We start from the raw sequence: 18,417 nt of genomic DNA, 5'->3' as shown, positions 1-18,417 counted from the left end.
TACATGACAAGCTAGGTCCTTCACATTGCATTCGTCCAATTCAGCAAAAGCTGGGCCCCTCTAGAGAGAAGTCTCTCAACAGCTGGGCTTGGCTGCAGCAGGAGTTGCCAACTACAACCCACAAGCCAAACCTGGCCTGCCACTTCTTTGTGTAAATAAAATTTTATTGGTACATAGACATGACCATTCGTGTACTTTAGCTGCTTTCATACCACGATGGTATAGTTGAGTAGTTGCAAAAGGAACCAGCCGGCCCACAAAGTTTAAAATATTACTCTCAATCCTTTTACAGGAAAAAAAAATGTCAACCCTTGATCTAGACTACTGGAATCATCACGTAGCCCTGGGGCGCTTAGGTGGCTCAGTTGGTTAAGCGTCCGACTTCAGGTCATGATCTCACAGTTTGTGAGTTTGAGCCTCGCATCAGGCTCTGTGCTATCCGCATAGAGCCTGCTTCAGGTCCTCTGTCCACCTTTCTCTCTGCCCCTCCCCAGCTTGTCTCTTCCCTCCCTCCCTCTCTCTCAAAATAAATAAATAAGCTTAAGAAATGAAAGAAAAAAAAAAAAGATTACCTATCCCACCAGCTATGGAATTATCTGGAAATCTAGTAAGTGTGTCTTCCAGGTTTTCATCCAATTTATTGATGCTCTGACACTGTGCTTAAGATCACAGGCAGGTCAAGGTCATGGCTTTAACTACAAACATCCCCCTGGATTATGTTTATTCAGCTAGGCACAAATACTAATAACTTTTAAGTTCATTTTAGAAATAATTTTCACCTTGTTTTGTATTTGATTAACCCATCTTTTCCAGTACGGTTGATATTTCAAGTTTTTAGGATCCACATAAACCATTCCACATCGAGACACAGTTGCAGGAGAGGCATACTGTAAATCTCCAACCTAGAGAAATAAAGGAAATCAGTCATGTCTAAAGCTACGAACAGCTGAACGGCATGTTTAAAGGCCTTTGCTTTGGGCAAAGTTTTCACAACTGAATAAAACCCAAGTCATGCCCAGATTAACATAGCTTTCATGAGGCTTCCAACTGAACACTTAGGTTTATCATGGGAAGGTTATACATTTCTGATGTAGCACCTTTTTAACTTTTCTTTTACTATAAATTAATATGAAAATTAATATGCTGTAGAATATCTGACAAAAATAGAAAACTATAGAGAAGAAAATAGGTTACCCAAAATACCAACACCAAGAAATAAACATTGTTTTGGACTGTTTTCCTTTCAGTATTTTTTTTCTTCATTTTTTAAAACATAGTTGAGATTGGGTAGTATAAAACTTAACACATACCCATCTAAACCAGCAATATTAACACACCTATCTCTTCATGAGAAAAAAAAAAAGACACCGTTCAGTCAGCCAATAAGGTAAGGAAATACGCATGCATTGGTGAATTTTGCAGGCCAACTTAGGAACAACTTTAACATTAAGCTGAAGTGAAAACAAGTCTCAGGGCCACAGCTATGAAACAGGTTCAGAGGCTATGATAGAAAGTTTGCAAAAACAAATGAAAAGAAAATTAAAGGCAAATAGTGTGAGAGAAAAAAAGAAGGCAACTACAAACTAAGACCAAAAAAAAAAAAAGGCTCAAAAAGAAAGTAAACATAATAGCAGTATACTAGTTGGCTCTACAGTAAATATTCCCATATTCATAATAATGTAAATACTTTTTACTGATTTAACTGATGTAGCAATCAGTTTAGTTTAGTATTCTGAGGAGGGGAGTGAGCTAGCGTTGTGAGAGATGAACTCTCGCTTTCATAGCAGTCATAGCGTAGATACTGTGTAAACTTGATACGGGAAGAAACAGCATGCTAAGTGTGTCCTGTACAGACAACAGGATAATGATCAGGAGAAACAACCCAAGAATGAAAAGCAGTTACCTCCGGGATACGGTAAAGAGGAGTAAGAAGAGTAAGGGAAGTATTGAGTTGTCCTCATCATAAAAACTCTTCTTGCACTGTTTGGATTTTCTTTGGTCATCTATATTTATTACCAATTTAATAAACATTTAAATTCTTAACTGCAAGACATATTAAAAATTATTTTTCATCACTACTTGCCTCAAAGAGCAGAGCACAGTGCGCTTGAAGCCGAATGCGCTCACCATTGGCCAACGTCAACAGCCTGTTGTCGTCCATCACAGAATTCATGTTTTCCACCCACAGAGCATCCACATCACCATCAAATAAAATATACCTATAGCAACCCAAGAAAAGTAAGCCAGGCTTTCTCATGGAACTTGGTGTCCCTTTCCCATTCATGACGAATGTCTTTTTCCCAGGGTTCTGTAGCCAGGACCTGACACAGAGCACCCAACTGGGTCCAGAGGTTTGACCCATAAAATCAAAAGGAAAAAAACAAACAAACCATAATATCTGTGTGAGTCAGTCACTGACACTGAAGAATAATACAACTTCACACAAAAATCTGAATTTCTTGCTTCTCTTGCAACCCGGAAGGCTGAAAACACAGACCTGCGCTCCTGCCTGGGAACAATCTGCTGGAGCTGAGCAGCAGCTGTGTGTGGAGACGGATAGGATCAGAGTCTCAGCCTTTTCTTAAAACTGAGAATATCAATTGCTATTGGTCACTGGTTTTGACACCAACTTTCCTTACGGTAAGGTTAAGAGCAAAGGAAAGTATTTCATATACCCTATCCGTGTATGATGGATTGAATGTACTTTTGGCTCCCAAAAGATACGTCCATCCAGAACCTGTGACTGTGACCTTATTTGGGGGGAAGAAAAGATTTTTGCAGGTGTTAAGGATCTCAAGATGACAGCATCTTGGATTACCCAGGTGGGCCCTTAGCCAAGGACAAGTATCCTTATAGAGAGCAGAGTATCCTAGCAGTTGAGGAGACAGAGATAACACACAGAGAACTGACATGGCATCTGGCACTTTGTGAGCAGGGCCTTCGACATCTGACTCTAAGTCTGTGGGCGTCCATGCATGAAACTACAATACTATACATTGTCTTTTTTTTTTCTTTACCTATAACATTCAGATAATTAATATGAGGCTAACCCAGGCTCTCTCCCATTTACAAAGGTACTCACTTTCGCTCCTTCTTATCCGTCGGCCTGTTGATCTCCCGGAAGATGTTCGACAGCACCCCGTCTGTCCAGTCTCGGGTGGTGGGGTCCAGGATGCCATAGAGCTCTATGACACTCACGGCTTTGGGGTTTAGGATGTACAACTTCGTCATCAGCCCGAGCCTAAACCCAAGGAGAGAGGCTGCAGCTGTGGTCCAGGTGGACTACACATTAGGAAAACAGTCTGGGCTGCCTAGGTGGGGGTTAGATGTTTGGGATCCAGTCCAAAATTTCAAATGCAACCCACACAAACTCTCCCCTGGGCTTCTCCATTACCGTCAATGGCTTACACTAAATGCAAGGGTACAGGGTCGCCTGGGTGGCTCAGTCAGTTAAGCGTCCGACTTTGGCTCAGGTTCATGATCTCACGATCCGTGGGTTCGAGCCCTGCATCAGCTTCTGTGCCGACAGCTCGGAGCCTGGAGCCTGCTTCACATTCTGTGTCTCCCTCTCTCTCTGCCCCTCCCCCACTCACACTCTGTCTCTCAAATAAGTAAACTTAAAAAAAAAAAATTTTAATGCAAGGGAACCATGTTTCACCAAAAATATGGCCCCAGCACAAGCGAGGTCTGAACTGAAGGCAGAGCCTTGCCTGTTCAGGGCAATGAGAAGCTAAGTTACGTACTCGTGCCTGTGACGATTTACGTAAAGATTTCATAATACGCGTACAGGAGACAACAGTCGTCCAGGACTACGTAACACACCCTTGGACCACTAACGCTCAATCTCTCGTATCTACGGGATGTATGCTCTGTGCTGACTTTGTACGTCATGTGGATGGGGCATCTGCCACCATAATGCCTGCAAATTCCTGCAACACGATGGGATGAATTCGTCTACAGAAAACCACACCTCGCACAAACAGTTCATAATTAACTACCTAAAAATAATGGTGGAGTGCAAATACACATATGTGACAGTTCTATCAACTACCTAACAATGAATTAATTAAAGAACAAAAGGCAGGAGGGCTATGGCACAATCCACTTGAAACCAGGGAGCCACTGTCCAGTGGCTTTCTCATAAGAAACATAAGAAGAATTAAGAAAAAACGGCAGTCACTCACTCACTGATCTTATATAGACTATCTAGAAATGTTCACATCACAAAGATCGTAAGTCTTGATTTAGATTTTTGCTGGAATATTCGCATGCAGCAGTCTTTCTGGGACCTAGTTATTACTTAGGAGGAGAGCGAGAGGTGAGAAAACCTGTTTTCAGTACAAGGATGGGCACGACAACTCACTCCAGGTCTTTAGAATGTTCTGTATCAGGAGTGTGAGATCCCTTTCCTAGCTCCCACTGGGCTGGCAATGGTTAACTCATCTGGGGAGAGGACACTCTGTTTTTGGCCACTCTGATACCATAACAAGGGTTACATAATGGTGAGCATCCTGCCTTACTTTGAAGGAGCAACCTGAACACCAAGAAAATACAACTTAACCAGTTAATTTTCGAAATATCTTTATAAGGTTGTTTGTGAAATACTTCCCTCACAGATGATCCCGGTCACAGGGTGATGCACACAAGGGTCACTGTTTTGCCTTCTAAAATAGGTGAACTAGGGGCGCCTGAGTGGCTCAGTCAGTTAAGCGTCTGACTTCGGCTCAGGTCATGATCTCACGGTTCGTGGGTTCGAGCCCTACGTCGGGCTCTGTGCTGACCGCTCAGAGCCTGGAGCCCGCTTCGGATTCTGTGTCTCCCTCTCTCTCTGCCCCTAACCCACTTGCATTCTGTCTCTGTCTCTCCCAAAAATAAATAAACATTAAAAAAAAAAAAAAAAAAAGCTCACTCTCTCTCTTAAAAAAATAAAAACAAAAATAAATAAAAATAGGTGGACTAACTCAGCAATGAAACAAATCGAGACACTTCGAGTCTAAAGTGGTGTTTAGGACACTGATGTGTTCAGGTTTCAGTTTTCAGGACTGTATGTTTCACTCTGTATTGCATGCGATTCTGAAGCTGACTGGGTCATGAAAATAATCGGTGGCCATGAAGCTAAGGTATTAAAAATGTTTCACATTCCTTTCTGACCGGATTACACCCTGGCTTGAAAATGTCTTCCCCGTGGTAGCTGTATGTAGTTTCAAACACGAATGAACTTTTTACTTTCATGATTTTAAAAAAAAGGCAGAGTTTTAAGACAAACCTAACCTCCCAGGAATCGAGAAGGCAAAGTGTAACTAGGTAATACCACCACGACCGGGCAACGAGGCCCCCTCCTCGGGGTCATACTCACTTGGTCTGGGCCTGACACAGGGTGTTAATGACCACGGACTTGCCCCCTCCCGTGGGCCCCACCACCATGGTCGTGTGGCGGGTCAACATGGTCTCGAACATCTGAACCACTTTATCCACCTGTGGGGCAAACATTGGTAGCTAGGGTAACACAGCTTTTTTTAAGACAGCTTTATTGAGCTATAATTCACTTACCATGCGATTCACCCATCTCAAGTGTGCGATTCGGTGGGCTTTAGTATGGGCACAATCACGACATTCAGTCTTAGAGGGTTTTCATCACACGTTCCCCCACCCCCAAAACTCTGCACCCGTAGTCAACCCTTCTAAGCCCTGCCCCCAGCTGCGGGCGCTGTTCATGTGCTGTGTGTTCCCATGGATCTGCCCCCTCTCCATAAATAGATGGAATGACATAAATGGAATCACACGGTATATGTGGGCCTTTGTGTCTGGCTACTTTCAGCACGTTTTCAGGGTTTATGCACATTATATGGTGGGTCAGGACTTGATTCTCTTTCGTGGCTGAGTAAAATCCCATTGCACGGATAGATCACATTTTGCTTATTCATCTATGGGTGGACATTTGCACGTTTTCATTTTTCCCCTCTTACAGATAATGCTGCTACAAACATTTGTATACAAGTTGTGTGGACACATGTCATTTCTCTTGGGGAGATACACAGGTCATATGGTTAAGTCTGTGTGCAACTTCTTGGGGAACTGCCGGGCTGTTTTTCTAATAGCCGCTACACCATTTTACATTCCCGCCAGAAAACACGTTGTTGTAAACAACCACATCCAGAGGAAAACCTCAGCGCCAGGAAAGGTGCCAAGAGCTCTCTCATCTGTGGCCAGTACCTGCTGCCCCAGCCCGAGGCCTCTGGGTAGCCTGATGCCCCGAGATAGCCCGACCAGAGGCGGCCACCCTGGTCCTGAAGCTTTAGGCATTTAGACCCTCAGCAGAACACTCTGGCAGTTCATGGCTTAATGATGACATATACAACCTTACAGACTTGAGATGATCAAAATCTTATCGGTAACATTTAATTTAATTTTCCTTATATGTGTGACTCTGGAAAGAAAAAAAAAAAAAAAGATGGGGTGGGGAGAGAACATTAAATGGTTGGACCCCAAAGCAAAATACTTCAGTTATCATATTATGCCAAAAACAATGGGTGGGTGATACGTACATACAGTGGGAAACTATTCTGCCTTAAAAAGGAAGGTGATTCCGACACATGCCATTACACGGATGAGCCGTGAAAACGTGCAAAGTGAAAGAAGCCAGTCACAAAAGGACAAATACCTCAGGATTCCACTTACATGAAGTCCCCAAAGGAGTCAGATTCATAGAAGCAGAAGGCTGGGTGCCAGGTAGGTGCCAGGGGCTGGGGAAGCGGAGGGGAGGGGGGAGTCACTGGTTAACGGGGACAGTCTCAGTTTCGCACAATGGAAAAGTTCTGAAGATCTGTTTCACGATATGAATATACTTAACACTACTACCCTGGACTAAAACTGGGTAAGACGGAAATTTTTATGGTATGTGTACCTTACCACACTAAAAAAAAAAAAAAAAAAAAAAAAAAAAAAGGCAGGGAAAAATGGTTAAGACAGTAAATGTTATATTATTTCTATTTTAATGGAAAAAAAAACAAACAAAAACAATGCAAAGGACCCAGAAGAAGCCCGTGAAGTCATTTCACGCTGCCTTACCTGGACAGGTAAGACAATGTAGCCGTTCTCCTGCTGCACCTGTTCTACGGCGTCATTAAAATCGGGGTAGCGAACACGCGGGCAGTCCAGTCCAGGAAACAGATCGGAAATCAAACCGAGGAAAAGAGGGACGTCCTCAAATACAAACTTGGGCAGGTTCATGTCTCGAAGGGCCCTCATCAGCACCACATCCTGGATGGAATGAAACGGACATCTTCAAAGATATTTCTGAAAGACCCGGACACTGGTCTAGGAATCCTCTTATGAAATTTTCTATAAATTTTAAGACACCAAGCACTGTCAGCACAGTCTCCAGAGAAAAACGTGAGCCTGTTGCCCACAGAGCAGCACTGACTGAAGTCTGCTTCAGAGTAGGCCCTGTGCTTTCATTGCAAAGCGGAAAAAGACACAAAATTCGTACTCGTGCTTTCTTGAGGCCTGGGTTTATCCCCATCCCTCCACCCCACCATCCTGCAATTGTGGATTGATCAGAGGCATCAGAAACTGTGGTGCGGTGGAGACACTGAAATTGACCTATGGTAATAAATCAAATTAGGAAAAACAAAACAAAACATATGATGGCTAAGAGACCCAACTGAGGCCAGCAACCCAGTGAAGTGACAGCTAAGGCTAAACCTTTCCCACGAGTACCACATAGTAGCCCGTCACCCATCCCGGCGGTTGTCAAGTGCGTGGGAACCGAAGACCCAGAGGACGTGAGTACACGTGGCCCCTACCTCTCTAAGTTCCGAAGAGCCTCTCTTCAGCTCTCCGGCCATTACCAACACCGATTTCAGGGCTCTCAGTCCAAAATCATAGTGATGTTGCTTGGAGAGCTGTTCCCGGGCCAGCTTGTACAGGACAGTCATCTTTTTGGCCAGCGTCTTTTGTGATCAAAGATAATGACGAACAAAGAAAGAAAATGACCCGAGAGCAAAGGGACATCATTCTACAAGCAAAACGGACGTACGGGTGCTCAGATTGAACTGCTCTATGAACAAGCGAACCCGACGGAATCCAGATAAAGTCTGTAGCTGAGCTGAAAGCACAGCGCCCACATCACTTTCCCGGTTCTGACAACCAGCCTTGGGGGTGTCAGGTGTCATCACTGGGGAAGCTGGGGGAGGGGCACACAGAACTCCCTGCACTTTGGTTGTCACTTCTTGGGAGTCAAATTATTTGAAAATAAAACTCACAATTTTAAAAAGGGGCAGGAGAATGGGGGGAGGGAGAGAGAGAGAGAGAGAGACAGCAAGCAAGCCACACAGAATGCAAACTTGCCAAGCCCCCAGTCCGAAAGCAGAGCCAGGGCGGAGCCTGGGCCGGGCAACCACAAGGCCTCACCTTGGCCCAGAGGAAGCCCTCCGAGAAGAGCATGATCTCACAGATCTGCTGCAGGTCGGGCACGATCACCACCACGGGCCTGAAGAGGGCCTTCACTGACTCGGGCAGCTCCGTGCGGCCAGCGTAGCCGGGATTCATGGTGATGAAGATGCCCATTCTCGAGTCCAGGGAGATCTCCTGCCCTTCAAACTGGAGGGTGACAGGAGAGGAAGGGGGTTACGGCCGGCAGACATCACCTTCAGCTCCCTTCCGTTTCCGGGTGTCAAACGTAGAGCCCTCGTGCTTACGGCCTGAGTGTTCTGGGGGGCAAGCCTTGCCCTTCCCCAAACTCTGATCCAAATCAAGGGTCTGCACACTTGAGAAGTGGCAGGTGGGGGGAAGGAGTGCAGCCTGGGGATGGTCCGAGGTGCTGTGTGAGCCCCAACAGGTCACCTAACTTCTCTGAGTCGGTTTCCCTTTCCGCAAGGTTGTGGCGATTGAGCGAGGCGATCTGTGCTCGAGCACACAGTGTGGCGCCCCACGCAAAGTGGATTTTCATTCAGGTTACCCGTGACTCCCCGAATCCAGCCTCAACCCCGCCCCCCGGGGGCCTGGACATCAACCCTTCCCACCTCTTCAGCCTCCGGGTGCCTCGGGGACCAACAAACTGCAGGGATCTCAACATTTTGAATTTCTTTAGCCTACAGTTGAGTTTCACCTGCCTCAACTTTTTTTTTGCTAAGAGCTTACGATTTTATTTCTTTCGCTGGTCCACCATAGAGACAAAAAATAGGAAATTCTATTTTTATGAGGCACGGGTGGCCTCGGTGACAAGGGGGGCAGCCCAGCAGGTAGCTGATGCTCCCCCTGTCTCGTCCCCCCAGGCTGCACTGAGACCACTCCCACCCATGTCCCAATATCCACAGGAGGCCCAGACTGCCCCCCGGAGATGATGGACGGGTTATTTATTATTTAGCCTGAATGCGTTGCAGGTTCAATTTCCCTCCCTCACAAGCAGTAAGGCCAGCCCTGAACGATTTCAGAAGAACGAATTAAAAGGAAATCCACCCAAAGCCCTTCTGGGAATCCCGAAAATGTTTACCAGTGCCTAGTTTACATAATCTCTCGACAATGAGCCACACCGAGGCCCGGGAGGAAAGCAGGCGGGTGGCTAGGGCCAGGGAGGTACCCCCGAGCGAACCCGCACCAGCCTGAGCCACATTTGGGTCCCGAACTTCTGAGGCTCTGTAGGACCTCAGAGAATACACAGGAGATTTCAGGCACAAAGGAAGGACGGACGATTCCAGGCAGACAGGGACACATACGGTGTGACAAGACATGGTGCGTCTGCAGGGCGAGTGTCATGAGGTGACAAGAGTGCAGGGCACACGGGGACACAGGGGCAGGAGGGGAAGCAAAGTACACTGGGATCAGAGAGGCCCTGGTGCAGGGGACTGGTCCGGCCACTCTGGTCCCTTTTGTTACAGAACCCACTTCTGGAATGTGCGGATTATATAATTAGATCATGCTTCTCCAAATTCTCATCCAGCTTCATCAGATGGAATGGATTTTACTTGTTTATTTATTCATTTGTTGTGCTGAGAGAGAATGTGTGAGTGAGCAGGGGAGGGGAAGACAGAGAGGGAGACACAGAATCCGAAGCAGGCTCCAGGCTCTGAGCGGTCAGCACAGAACCCGACGCGGGGCTCGAACTCACAGACCGTGAGATCATGACCTAAGCCGAGGTTGGATGCTTAACCGACTGAGCCACCCAAGGCGCCCCATGGGACATTCATCTTTAAGGCTGCCTTTTTTCTCAAACTTGGGAAGTGACCACGAATGTTTTTCTCCTTTAAAGGGGGCCCTGTACGTCACTTATTTGAGAACACTGCCTTGCCCACCGATAGCAACTTTGCATACGTCCGGAATTAGTTCGAAGTTCTTAGAATACCGCAGTCCTTAACTGTCAAAGATGCTGATAATTTTGGAAAACCCAACCATCTCAATTTGAAAGCAGAAGTCTGTCAAATCATCTGTCAGCAGCCTGGTGCGGAAGGGCGACTACCCAGCACCTGGTGAGGTTTCCGCCCTGGAGCATGTGGTCCAGGCAGGCCCCGCGCTCAGCCTCACCTGGAACGTGGTCACCTGATGGATCAGAGCGTTTCGGATGGTCTGAATCTGGGACGAGATGACCGACAGCACAGAGGCGTCGATTCGATTAAACTCGTCAAAGCAGCCCCAGGCCCCACACTGGGCGAGGCCAGAGAAAATCTTCCCAACGGCCTAGAATGAGAGAAATGGCAGGACAAGGGCAATTTTTATCTTTCAAACTGCAAGCGATACGTTTGCGGAGACATCGCCTAAATTAAAGCAGACAGTGAACATCAGGTTGGCGGAGAGGCAGCTGGCCAACCACCCCACGAATGGATCTTTCTGGCAACACTTCCGGGACCCTCTCACGGGCCAGCTCCCATTCGCAGGATTTTACAAACTAAGGATTTGCATGGAAGACTCCAGATCTCTGGCCTCTCTTGAAATACTGGAAACTCTAGCAACACCGGGTCCGCTTTCCCAAGTGGTAACAACCACAGCTGAACAGTGGCTCCCCCCCGCAGCCGAAGCACTGCCTTCTACTTGGCCACAGTCTTCACCACTCCCTATTGTCTCTATCTGCTGCTTTCCTCGTTATCTATGTGGCTCTGGTGGCATCTCTGTTTGCGACGCTTGCTCTCCAAGCTGCTAACAAAGCCGACCCGTGTACATCCTGGGACCGGGGGCGAGAGATTCTCCGCTCGACTCTTCCAGCCGCCTCCATGTGTTTTCATGGAAGAGAATGAGGTGAGATGCCTTCCCGCCATGCCCCACTTTTAGCTCTCTGCCCAGTAACACAGCACCGGGAGGGACGACGAGGCCTTACCTTATAATCCATGCCTTCACCGCAGTTGGTTACAACACAGAGCAGGCCCAGGGCTTTGGCTAGATCCTTGGTGGTCTCGGTTTTGCCAGTCCCTGCCGGGCCAGCAGGGGCCCCTCCCAGATACATGGACAGTGCCTGTTATGAGCGAAATGCAAAACATACATTGGTCTGATTCTCACAAGGAAACGGGCGTCATTTCCCAAAGCGCTGTGATAATCTATGTGCGACATATACGTGTGGCAATGGACAAGTTCACACTCACCCTTCTTATTATTTACTTAAGAGAGAGGGAGGGAGAAGGAGAAGGAGAAGGAGAGAGAGAGAGAGAGAGAGAGAGAGGGAGAGAGAAAGGGAGGGAGGGAGGGAGGGAGAGAGAGGGAGGGAGAGAGAAAATCTTAAGCAGGCTTCACGCTCAGCATGGAGCCCAACGAGGGGCTCGATCCCACAATGGTGGGATCATGACCTGAGCCAAAATCAAGAGTCAGACACTCAACCGACAGAGCCATCCAGGCATCCGACACACTCACCTTTTCTGATAGTCACCATTCTTAACGTTTCTTTTCTGTGTTTTTCCACTGACCGCTACCGGCCACCCCCCACCGCATGATACAGGAACCAGTATACCCAGGACGAAGCAACATGCGAGAATCCGTGCCGACACTAAGGACAAGGTCCACGTAGGTCCCAGAGTTGGGGCTCACGGACACATGTTCATCTGTGCAGTAAAGGATTAGTCCTCCCCAAAGAAAGGTTTGGCCCTTTGTCTCCAGATTCTAGGAGTTGACCTCTAAGCCCCGGGAATGTCCTGAGAACAGTGACCTTGGGCCACATGGTATCAGCGTGACTTCTAGAGGGGCTGGAGACTAACGTCGGCCATCGGGGTGATCAGCCATCGCTACATGACCAGTCCCCAACTGAATCCCTAGACACCAAGGCTCTGAGGAGCTTCCCTGGGTGACAATACTTCATGCATGCTGCCACATGTCACCGCTGTAAGAAATGATGCCGTCTGCACAACCACACCGTGAGAGGAAGCTGAAGCTTCGCGCCTGGTCTCTCCCGGACCCTGTCCTAAGCCTTCCTACTGCCGATTTTGATCTGCGTCCTCTTGCTATGATAAACCACAACCGTGACTGTAATGGTTTTTCTGAGTTCTGGGAATCCTCTTAGCAAATTATTAAACCTGACAGGGGGGTTTCAGGCGCCACCTGAACCTGCAACAGCCCAATCCCAAAAGGTGGCAAGCCAGTCACGTTCCAATCTGAAACTCATTTACGGGGTTTAAACAACAATGCCCCTCACTATCGGCGTTAATTTCCTGGGGCTGCCCTAACAAATTACCACCAAGTAGGGGGCTTAAAACAACAGAAGTGTATTCGTTCACAGAACCTAGGGCTGGAAGTCTGAAATCGAGCTGTTGGAGGGGGGAGGGGGCACCCTCCCTCCAAAAGCCCCTGGGAGGGATTTCTTCGCTCTGGTGGCTCCAAGCATTCCTTGGCTTGTGACCACGTCATTTCCAACCCCGGCCTCTCTTAACATCACCTTTCCTGTATCTCCGTGTCCTCTCCTCTTCTCACAAGGACACCAGTCATTGGCTACAGGGCCCTAATCCAGGGTGTTCCCAACCCCTAACTAATTAAATCCGCAAAGACCCCATTTCTAAATAAGGTCACCTTGTGAGGTTCCGAGCGGACGTGAATCGGGAGGGAGGGGACACGGGTCAACCCGGTACAGTGTCTCCGATCACCCTAATCCTGCTCAGCGAGACACCCGTAACCACAGGCAGCCGATAACCACAAGGTCCAGGAGGCCAGTCACCTGAGTAAGGGTCAGGTAAATCCGGTCTGTGAGCGGCGTAATGACCAGCCTCCCGTTCAAACCCATGTACTCGTATCCGTAGCCGAAGGTGCCGGTGCACTGGCGGATATTCAGCTCATCCGGCCCCCGGTCCCAGTAAAACCGCAGCTGACTTTCCCATTCAAACTCCCGGGCATCGAGGATGCTGGAAGGTGACAAGCGGGAGACGCGGTCAGAGAGGCGGCGAGACGAAGCGCGGGGCCGGACGCGCCGTGAGACACCGGCGCCCCGGAAGGGCCTCACCTGCTTCTTATGAAGGAGTCGACTATATCTCTGGCGTGAACGTCGATGATGAGGACCGTGTTGTATTTCTTCCTGTCGTTTCTGCTTAAGGACATGGTGATCCGAGTGACCAGCTGGTCAATCTGCTCGTGCATCTTCTTGCCATAGTCCTTCATGGCCTGCTTCTCCCCTTTCTGCACTTTGCGGAAGACATCCTCCACTTCCCACGTCCACCACACCTGGCTGGCGGCCAGCACCACCATCCCCTGGTACAGGAGCATCCAGTCGACTCTAAAGGGGAAACAGCGCGCCTGCTCGAGGGACTGGTACCAGACAACAGCCCCTGGAAGAATTTAGTTCTTTGATCTGGAATGGGCAAAGGCAAAGGAAGGGCTCTAGGCAAGCAGATGGCAAGAAGTCTCCCGGATAGACAGGAAAAGCCCGAGCCGACCACACGTGCACATGAGACCGTGACAGCTGACCGTGTAGGGAGCTGCTAGATCGCTTTGAAAAGACGCCTTTATAGACCTTTCAGAATGACTTCATATTATGGGAACGTTATGAGAATGTCTACATTTTGGGGACGCCTGGGTGGCTCAGTCCGTGAAGCGTCTGACTTCGGCTCAGGTCGTGATCTCAGAGTTCATGGGTTCGAGCCCCACCTCAGGCTCTGTGCTGACAGCTCAGAGCCTGGAGCCTGCTTCGGATTCTGTGTCTCTGTCTCTCTCTGTCTCTCCCCTGCTCATTCTCGGTCTCACTCTCTCTCCCTCAAAAATAAACGTTAAAAATTAAAAAAATAAATAAATAACAGACCCAGAGCTCTAAGTTCCAATCCAGGAAAAGTGACTGTGAATTACTACGTCATTATCCTGATGACATACAATTAATGGCAAAATAAATTTAAAAGTGTATTTAAAACAAAAAAAAGATCAGGCTTTACCACCTTGCTTTAAAGTTGTATGGCACCTCGAAAACCTAAATAGTATCTATAATTATGACCCCTGCACACTAGATAAAGGTGATGGGGAACCTGGGAAGCTGGAAATCAGGAGAGGCAGAAGCAAGCCGAGCAGAGAAAATAAGGTGACTCAGGGCACAGCTAAGGTGACCATGATGGCGTCTGGCAAATCCCGGGACGGGGGTGCTTTCTGGGGCTGTGTATCCCTGGGCCTGTCTTCTCAGTGAAGCCAAAACACGTCTGCTCAAATAAACCAATGCACTCATTTCAACTAGTCACCCTTGTCGTTAGAAACGACAGTGCCCGAGTGGAGGGGATTTGGGGAGGAAAGGAGTAATACAGACACATCGGGCTCCCTTCCCTGACTGTCTCCCACCAACCACACGCTGTGACACACAGCAGCACCCTGGCAACGTGGCAGTTATGATGTCGAGAAAACTAACACTGGCGTAAAATTCTTCTGATCTGGGGTCATTAAGGAGACTGCAGAATGCTCCGTGATCACCTCTCCTGGGGGCCGGTGATTTCTGTCTCGTTCAGTTTTGTATGAGCATCTGGCACAGCGATCAGCTCAGAGCAGGAATTCGATTAATAGTAGGTCAATTAACGAATATGGCTGATAACGTACAGGAGCTGCCTCCTACCAGTTCACGAGAGTTTACTGCCAAATACTCGGGAATTTTGCAGGCTGATGTTCAAACCACTTCCATTACTCCGCTAGCTTTGAAATCAGCCATGGTGGGAGTATCTACACTATGTAAATTGACAAACTCTCTAAATCGAAGGTTTTTTGTTTGTTTGTTTGCTTCAGAAAACCAGCTTGATGACCGGCACACTACTGAAGATATCTACGTATACTTGATATACACAAGGACATAAACCAATTTTTATAGCACCTAAAAAATAGGATCATAACGATCCAACTATAATGCTATTCTCTGATCATTTATTTAACTACATGTTTTTTCAGTGTCTAAAGTCAAAGGGACAGCACTCCTAAAATAATAATGGAGATTTTATGTCTGCCATCAAGGCCCTGCCAAATATATTCCTGGGAGTCCCGCCTAAATCTAATGGCACAAGTCATCCAAAGATGTCGTATGTACCACACATTAAAGCCAGCCCTTTTCTCGATGAGAGGCAGGCGTGGCTCAGCTTGGTGCCTGGAAGCTGCTCGGGCCAGAAAAATCAAGGCGTGCTTGACATCGGTTAAATATCTTAGAAACGACTTTACACGGATGAACCCTACTGAACACCTGGTTTCTGTCGGGTCACCAGGTCAGTGGTTCTCACGCCTGAGCGTGCTCAGAATCCCCGGGGAGGAGCTTATAAGATACACAGATGGCCCCGTGGGGCTGAGGTGGAGTCCGTCCCAGGAACTTGCATTTGTCACAAGCCCCCAGTACCGCACTTTGAGAAGTCCTGAGTTAGGCGATCCTTGAAAGACAGACAAGGCGCGGGCTAACTTAGCTATTCCAAGAAAAGAAAACTTCATTTGGAATGTCACTCAATCTACCCCAAGCCTTTAATATTAATCCATTATGACTGCTAATAGAATAAAGTGACACACGTTCACAGTTACGACCCTACCTGCTTCTGTCTTCACAGTATCTAAAAATAGCCTCTTTGGTAATCAGCCGGTTGGTCCTCCGCATTTCGTTCAAAACCGCTGTCATCCAGTCCTCCACGCGCCCCTCGGCCCGTATGACCTTCCGGAACTCCATGACTTCGCCCTCTGCTGAGATCATGGCGGACGCCAGCTTTTCTCCACCGTCCCCGTCATTAAACCTCAGCAGTGCTATGTTGTCATACATCTGCAACACAGGGGAGAGTCCACTCTGCGATCCGGGCGCTGGACGGTGGAGCCCAAGAATGGCCCGCAGCCAGCCCCCCACCACGCACGGGAGCCCCCGGGACGCCAGCACCAAATAGGCGTCCGCTCGCCCAGCTGCTCATTCCAGCAGCACGCTTTGGGTGCGCGCGTCTATCCCGCACTGTGCGAAGGTCTGTTTGGGGCTAAAAAGGAAAGGGAAGGGAAGGAAAAGAAGACGCACTCCCTCCCCACACGCGAGATTCTAGAGTACATGCGGGTACAGAGAGGTATCTGGACAGAAGAGGCCCGGTGACAAAACGGCCCAGGGCTGAGGAGTCAGAGACGTGCCTGAACCCCTCCCCCACAGCCCAGCTGGGTGACTTTGGACAAGTTGCTTCTCCTCTCTCAGCCTGGAAGAGACGTAATCATGGCACTTACAAGATGAGGTCGGAAGGGTCACCTCAAACACCGTGCAAGATATGCCTCCAGCACATTCAACACTGGCCATTTGTTGCCTGTCAGCACTGTTCTTGATCCGGAATGATACTCGGGGGGGAAAATGAGTCTTTCAGGACCCAGGGTATAAGACTAGGCACTCCGCGTGTCAGAGAGGAGAAGGAAAAGGCAACAGGCTTTAAACAATAAAGCCAGAGGGTCTGCAAAAGGGGCCACTGGTAAATGAAGTACTACGATATACACTTTTCTAAAACAGTAAAATATATTTTTTTTGAAAGTGGTAACAAAATATAAACCTCTTCCGGGATGCCCGGGTGGCTCAGTCGATTAAGCCTCCAACTCTTGATTTCGGCTCAGGTCGTCATCTCGTGGTTCGTGGGATCAAGCCGAGCATCCGGGCTGGAGCCTGCTTGAGATCCTCTCTCTCCCTCTCTGCCCCTCCCCCGCTTGTTCTCCCTCTCTCTCTCTCTCAAAAATAAACAAACATTATATACATATATATGGGCGCCAGGGTGGCTCAGTCGGTTAAGCATCTGACTTCGGCTCAGGTCATGATCTCATGGTCCGTGAGTTCAAGCCCCGTGTTGAGCTCTGTGCTGACAGCTGGGAGCCTGGAGCCTGCTTCGGATTCTGTGCCTCCTTCTCTCTCTGCCCCTCCCCCGCTCATGCTCGCTCGCTCTCTCTCTCTCTCTCTCAAAAATAAAGATTAAAATTTTTTTAAATAAAAAAATTACACACACACACACACACACACACACACACACACACACACACATCTCCCCTTTGAGAAAAAAAAGACAAAAATCAAAGACACAAATTTTGGTTTAGGAAGGAAATCCGCATTAACTAAAGGGAAAGTATGGAGTTACGTACTTGATCCCAAACGCTTTGTTTATCTGGAATAAAGGAATTATTCCACAACACCGATTCAAAGCCACAAATGATTCTGCCCCCAGGGGACACTGGGCAACATCAGGAGACATTTTTGGTTGTCATAACCGGAGAGCGATGCTCCTGGCATCTGGTGGGTAGAGGCCAGGGATGCTGCTGAGTGTCCCACAGCGTACAGGACAGCCCCCAATCCCCGACACACACGCGCACACACACAGAGCCAAGAATTATCTGGCCCAGTGACCAACACTGCCACAGCTGGGAAGCCCTACCCGAGGGCTGATACTAAATATACAGCTTTGACCAGCTGATCAAGATTCGTTCTGGCCATGCTCTGGCCGTCTATCACCAGAGACAGTTTGACCTGTTGCATTTCCTGCCAGTCGGTATTGTTCGCAGATACACATGCGTTTATGTACAAGTATGAAAACAGGGGCTGGAACGAATCACTGCAAAGTCATGACGGTGGCTGTCTCTTGAAGGGGGAGTAAGGATTGTGATGGGGGCAAAGAGGATGGCAACTTTCTCTCTACAGCTTTGTCTCACGAAGAGGGTGTAGAGAAGCAAATAGGACTAACTGGTAACAAGTTAGTTACCAGTCAATTCTGGGTGGTGGATAAGGTAATGTTAGCCAACATTATGAGACGGTCACCGAGTACTTTACACATACGAACTCATTTCATCTTAAGAACAACTCCACTGAAGCAGGTAACTATTGGGTTTTCCCCATTTGCAGACAGGAACCTGATGCCCAGAGGGGTTAAGTAACTTGCCAAAAGTCACACGGCAAATCTGTGTAGACCTGGGATTTGAACCCAGGCAATCTGAGTCCAGAGTCCACATGCCGAAGCACTGTCCTGTACCACCTCTCTGCTTATTATATTAGTCTTTGTGCATTGCTATATTCTTTTT

At 48.1% G+C, this 18,417-nt stretch overlaps 1 protein-coding gene across 1 annotated transcript in view; it reads right to left on the bottom strand.

The window, feature by feature from the left end:
* Positions 1-18,417, bottom strand: part of DNAH10 (dynein axonemal heavy chain 10) — a 152,663-nt gene that overhangs the window by 55,939 nt on the left and 78,307 nt on the right. The window contains exons 30-41 of the mRNA XM_049619502.1: positions 15,936-16,159; positions 13,409-13,678; positions 13,127-13,310; positions 11,309-11,443; positions 10,522-10,674; positions 8,413-8,601; positions 7,806-7,952; positions 7,069-7,260; positions 5,357-5,475; positions 3,083-3,241; positions 2,084-2,219; positions 780-902 (exon numbers count right to left, since the gene is read on the bottom strand). Coding sequence (XP_049475459.1) covers positions 780-902; positions 2,084-2,219; positions 3,083-3,241; positions 5,357-5,475; positions 7,069-7,260; positions 7,806-7,952; positions 8,413-8,601; positions 10,522-10,674; positions 11,309-11,443; positions 13,127-13,310; positions 13,409-13,678; positions 15,936-16,159 — 2,031 coding nt within the window. The remainder of the gene's footprint in view (positions 1-779; positions 903-2,083; positions 2,220-3,082; positions 3,242-5,356; positions 5,476-7,068; positions 7,261-7,805; positions 7,953-8,412; positions 8,602-10,521; positions 10,675-11,308; positions 11,444-13,126; positions 13,311-13,408; positions 13,679-15,935; positions 16,160-18,417) is intronic.

The sequence above is a fragment of the Panthera uncia genome, assembly GCF_023721935.1.
Source record: "Panthera uncia isolate 11264 chromosome D3 unlocalized genomic scaffold, Puncia_PCG_1.0 HiC_scaffold_8, whole genome shotgun sequence".
Classification (NCBI taxonomy): Eukaryota; Metazoa; Chordata; class Mammalia; order Carnivora; family Felidae; genus Panthera; species Panthera uncia.
Note: the sequence above shows the minus strand (reverse complement) of the source record. Positions and strands in the feature narration are given on the sequence as shown.